The sequence below is a fragment of the Sphaeramia orbicularis genome, chromosome 22, assembly GCF_902148855.1.
Source record: "Sphaeramia orbicularis chromosome 22, fSphaOr1.1, whole genome shotgun sequence".
Lineage (NCBI taxonomy): Eukaryota > Metazoa > Chordata > Actinopteri > Kurtiformes > Apogonidae > Sphaeramia > Sphaeramia orbicularis.
Genome location: NC_043978.1, coordinates 31,390,074 through 31,396,077, shown reverse-complemented (window position 1 = coordinate 31,396,077; position 6,004 = coordinate 31,390,074). Strand labels below are relative to the sequence as shown.

Sequence of the window (6,004 nt, the reverse complement as noted above, 5' to 3'; positions counted from 1 at the left end):
ACCGCATCTGCAGCACGAGCCACCCAAATAAAAGAACTGAGTCAGGAGTCATCCGTTCACAACTAAAAGAACTGAGTCAGGAGTCATCCATTCACGAATGAAAGAACTGAGTCAGGCATTAACCATTCACAAATAAAAGAACTGAGTCAGGAGTCATCCATTCACAAATAAAAGAACTGAGTCAGGCATTAACCATTCACAAATAAAAGAACTGAGTCAGGAGTCATCCGTTCACAACTAAAAGAACTGAGTCAGGAGTCATCCATTCACAAATAAAAGAACTGAGTCAGGAGTCATCCATTCACAAATAAAAGAACTGAGTCAGGAGTCATCCGTTCACGAATGAAAGAACTGAGTCAGGAGTCATCCGTTCACAAATAAAAGAACTGAGTCAGGAGTCATCCGTTCGCAAATAAAAGAACTGAGTCAGGAGTCATCCGTTCACAACTAAAAGAACTGAGTCAGGAGTCATCCATTCACAAATAAAAGAACTGAGTCAGGCATTAACCATTCACAAATAAAAGAACTGAGTCAGGAGTCATCCATTCACAAATAAAAGAACTGAGTCAGGCATTAACCATTCACGAATAAAAGAACTGAGTCAGGAGTCATCCATTCACGAATGAAAGAACTGAGTCAGGAGTCATCCATTCACAAATAAAAGAACTGAGTCAGGAGTCATCCATTCACAAATAAAAGAACTGAGTCAGGAGTCATCCGTTCACAAATAAAAGAACTGAGTCAGGAGTCATCCATTCACAAATAAAAGAACTGAGTCAGGCATTAACCATTCACAAATAAAAGAACTGAGTCAGGAGTCATCCGTTCACGAATGAAAGAACTGAGTCAGGAGTCATCCATTCACAAATAAAAGAACTGAGTCAGGCATTAACCATTCACAAATAAAAGAACTGAGTCAGGAGTCATCCGTTCACGAATGAAAGAACTGAGTCAGGCATTAACCATTCACAAATAAAAGAACTGAGTCAGGAGTCATCCATTCACAAATAAAAGAACTGAGTCAGGCATTAACCATTCACAAATAAAAGAACTGAGTCAGGAGTCATCCGTTCACAACTAAAAGAACTGAGTCAGGAGTCATCCATTCACAAATAAAAGAACTGAGTCAGGAGTCATCCATTCACAAATAAAAGAACTGAGTCAGGAGTCATCCGTTCACGAATGAAAGAACTGAGTCAGGAGTCATCCGTTCACAAATAAAAGAACTGAGTCAGGAGTCATCCGTTCGCAAATAAAAGAACTGAGTCAGGAGTCATCCGTTCACAAATAAAAGAACTGAGTCAGGAATTAACCATTCACAAATAAAAGAACTGAGTCAGGAGTCATCCATTCACAAATAAAAGAACTGAGTCAGGAGTCATCCGTTCACAAATAAAAGAACTGAGTCAGGAGTCATCCGTTCACGAATGAAAGAACTGAGTCAGGAGTCATCCGTTCACAAATAAAAGAACTGAGTCAGGAGTCATCCGTTCGCAAATAAAAGAACTGAGTCAGGAGTCATCCGTTCACAAATAAAAGAACTGAGTCAGGAATTAACCATTCACAAATAAAAGAACTGAGTCAGGAGTCATCCATTCACAAATAAAAGAACTGAGTCAGGAGTCATCCGTTCACAACTAAAACAACTGAGTCAGGAGTCATCCGTTCGCAAATAAAAGAACTGAGTCAGGAGTCATCTGTTCGCAAATAAAAGAACTGAGTCACAATTCACCCATTCATCAAATAAAAGAACTGAGTCACAATTCACCCATTCATCAAATAAAAGAACTGAGTCAGGAGTCATCCGTGGATCTAATCTTTGTCCTCTCAGCTGTAATCTGAGTGTGTTCGTGGTGATGTTCATGCATGTTCTTAAGTACATTTTCATGTCCTTTACTGGAGCCTCTCTATTTTCTGTAGATTTATCCAGTACTTCTACATCATTATAATTCTTTTTACTTCTCTCCATTTGTGTCCCAGCTTTAGCTCATATTCACATCAGTTTTTCATCGACTTCCTGCTCATTTAAAACCACTATTCAACAAATGTATTGATTACACTGCACTACCAGAATAAAAGCAGTGAAAGTTTGAGTCACAAATAAAAAAAAAATTAAGTCAAAAATTCTATATAACCTCTGAGGCAGATCATTTCTAAATAAATAAATAAATAAATACATACATAAATAAATAAATAAATAAAGTAGAAAATGGATGTTATTACATTGTAAATATGGCTGATGTTTTGTGTTCTATTCCCCATCCTTGGATTAATAAACTATTTCTGATTCTGACTCTCAGTATATGTGTTAAGCATTAGTAAATGTTCCTTCTTGAGCTACAAGGTCCATGTTTGTCACAACCAAACACACATCTGATGATCTTATAGAATATGATGCATTAATATAAACTGCACATTACATAAAGTGTTTCAACTGAGCTCAACCTTAAACATTTACAGCACTAAAATGAAACTTATACATTAATGCAGCAGTAACAGGAATCAAAACATCATTTAAGACACAATTCTAGTGTCCCAGGAACCAAACTTAGAAAAATATATCATGAAATACTATGAATTTACATGTATAGACATTATATTACATGACATTACATGAACAATTTTTTTTTATTCGTCTACATTTGTGTCCCAGCTTTAGCTCATATTCACATCAGTTTTTCATTGACTTCCTGCTCATTTAAAACCACTATTCAACAAATGGATTGATTACACTGCACTATCAGAATAAAAGCAGCGAAAGTTTGAGTCACTAATAAAGAAACATTCTGGTCAATGGCATTTAAAGTAAGATTTAGCACATTTAACCTCTGAGGCAGATCACTTAAAAAAAAAAAAAGTAGAAAATTGAGTGGTATTACATTGTAAATATGGCTGATGTTTTGTGTTCTATTCCCCATCCTTGGATTAATAAACTTTTTCTGATTCTGACTCTCAGTATATGTGTTAAGCATTAGTAAATGTTCCTTCTTGAGCTACAAGGTCCATGTTTTTCACAACCAAACACACATCTGATGATCTTATAGAATATGATGCATTAATATAAACTGCACATTGTATAAAGTGTTTCAACTGAGCTCAACCTTAAACATTTACAGCAACTTATACATTAACACAGCAGTAAAAGCAATCAAAACATCATTTAAGACACGATTCCAGTGTCTCGGGACCCAAACTCAGAAAAATATCATAAACATTATGAACTTTTATGTATAAACATTATATTACATAACATTACATGAACAAATTTCCCCTCGAGGATAAGTAAAGTTGATCTGTATTTGCTTTATAACCTCTTCTGGAGAACACTTTTCTTCTGTTTTAATCAGGAAAATAAATCACATTATATATTATTGCTGGATTATTATTAACCTGTGTTTAACCAGGATATTGTGTATGTATCCTGTATATTTTCCTCTGCTAGTTAGTGATTCAATAAAAGCAGCTTTGCAACTCAATTGGTAAAGACAGATAATAATAATAATAATAAAACAGACAGGAACAATTTTACTGCACATTGACGAGTACTTTTAATTAACCCATAAAAACCCAAATATACACCGTCAGCCTAAAGCATCTACTGGTCTGACATGTTTAATACCTGTTGATCCATGTAAATAATTGGTGTAAAATGCAGTTTGTCGTCTTTTCATCATCAGATATGACCCATTTGGACGTTCACAAGCTCTGTAGTTACCGTGGAAACACTGTCATCTTCTACAACATTGATTCCCCAGTAAAACCCATGAAGTTGAATCAATGACAGTGGATGGACACACTTTGTTTATGTTCAAATAATGATATATTTTACAAAAAAAGTCACCTTTCTTCAGTTTTCTCTGTTTTTGATATAATAACCCTTAAGTTTAATCTGAGCTTTTATGGACAAGTACATGATCAGTGAATTAAATGTCAGAAAATACCTGATTTATGCTTAAAAATGCAAAATACAGAGCGTATTAGAATAAATGGTAATAAATCGGTTAAAGTAAAAAAAAAAAAAAAGATAAATCAATTTGGGAACTGCCACAAAAGTAGCACTGGGTCTTTATGGGTTAAATAAAGGACATGAATACATTTGTCTTTTATTTTGATGACTTCCTGTACTCTGACGCCACATCTCCCCTCTCTTGAACCTCATTCCCATAGGAACAGATGAGCCCCCACCCACCTAAAGGAGAGGAAAACATCAGATGCGTTTGGGGATTTATAGGTTTTTCAACATCTCAGTGACAGAAATTAAAATGAGAGTAACCTGCTGCCTACATTTGTATTTGTAGTTTATTCTGCTGCTGTCTATTTCACTTATCCACAAATACAACATGAACATTTCAATGAGGTATTGATTCCTCTTAAAACAGTTAAAATCCATAATACACACAACTTTACACGTGTCAGAGAGAAACAGAAATGCATAAATGTGACACTACATCCTGTTGCATTGAGACCAATTAGTGAGACCAATTAGTCCCAGCACAATAGTAGAATACCAGACTAAAGGAGGAAATAATGGAAACTAATCGTCAGTCATCTCCCGATTCCTCCCATCAGAGACTCACCGTTAATGACGCACACCTCCCTTCCTCAAAGGGACACAAAAATAAACCCAAACCGGTGACGTTATCTTGTTAACAACAGCGTTTTTTTTATTACAAAAACAGCATACATTAAACATTTTGCAAAGGGAATGCAAAGATGTTAACAAAACCTAGCATCGTCCCTCATTTTGTCATTTGATTTTAAATAAAAAAAATGTACAAAAGTGCTTACATGGTGCAAATAATGAAAGTAAAGGGTCTATAAAAGAAGGGGTAAAGAAAAACATTTTACATTATATTCAACTTCTAAAAATGCAGCAGAGCAGGATAGATGCGACTATATTACAAAGCAGTAAAAATAACCCGAAGCTGCTCAGAAACTGTTCACTAGGTAGTTAATCCTATTCAGAGCAGGACTGCACTGTCACCGTCTGGAAATCCAACTGTTACTTAACATGAGGTTAATAAATATTGCTTAAATAACCCACATGGCTCATGGGTTTCTGTTTGATCTATTAGTTCGACTACAGAGCTGTAAAAAATCTCCTTTCAAGCCTAATAAAGTTGCCATCGACTCATTAGGGGTGACACGTTGCAGAAAAATAACACAAATCTCCCACTGTTTGCTAATACAATCACAAATTCTTGTGAATTTTAATGGCACTTTTGCAGTAATACCTCTAGATAAAATGTTTGTAACTCAGTCCACAGTACAGAAAAGTCAGAAAAACGCAAAGTAACGATGTTCGTTGAAGCTCTCGTTGTCGTTGGTGAAGAGCGGGGCTACAGTCGACACGCTGCTGGTGTAAGGCTACGAATGAATCCAACCCGAGAGGCTCGGCTTGTACCCACCGACCTATCCGTCCTCTGATCGGTAACGAAATCTCCCAATAACTGTTTAAAACCACAAGTCTCCCCTTCCAACAGGTCAAAGTCTGGAGGTTTCTCCCAAAATGAAGCCCGTCGTCCTCCTCTTGTGGCGTATGACATTAGATCAGTAACTGTTCTCGTGTCCTGCGAGGATGTAGAGGTTACTGAGGGCCGTTGGGTTGTCGGTCGGCCGGCTCTCCAACACCACCACCCTGAAACACACACACAAACACTTAGAAACACTGGATGAAGGCACTTACACTTTAATACCCACTGGAGACAACTTCCTTATGTTCACACACAGCAAAACTTAAATCAGAACTTCTAAAATTATCTGGTTCTTGACTATGACTGAAATTATAATGGAACACCTGTGCGTGCATTGTATCAGTCAGAAAGAAATAGAAAGACAGGGTTCCAAAAGGTTAAATTAGAGACATTTTTAAGACGTAGAACAGAATTTAATGCTCATTTCACAGCCATACTGGCAAAAATTCATCACTACTAGAATTTAGGAAAATGGGTGCTTCTATGAAACTGGGTTCATTTTGGTACCTGGTACTGTACCAGCATTTTTA

The 6,004-nt window shown here is 36.4% G+C and overlaps 1 protein-coding gene across 10 annotated transcripts in view; it reads right to left on the bottom strand.

Annotated features, from left to right (window-relative positions):
• Positions 1 to 4,641: 4,641 nt before the first annotated feature.
• map4k5 (mitogen-activated protein kinase kinase kinase kinase 5) overlaps positions 4,642 to 6,004 on the bottom strand; it is a 36,017-nt gene continuing 34,654 nt past the window's right edge. For all 10 annotated transcript variants that reach the window (XM_030126065.1, XM_030126066.1, XM_030126067.1 and 7 more), the window contains one exon: positions 4,642 to 5,638. In XM_030126065.1, the coding sequence (XP_029981925.1) occupies positions 5,551 to 5,638 (88 nt within the window). In that variant the 3' untranslated portion in view covers positions 4,642 to 5,550. The remainder of the gene's footprint in view (positions 5,639 to 6,004) is intronic.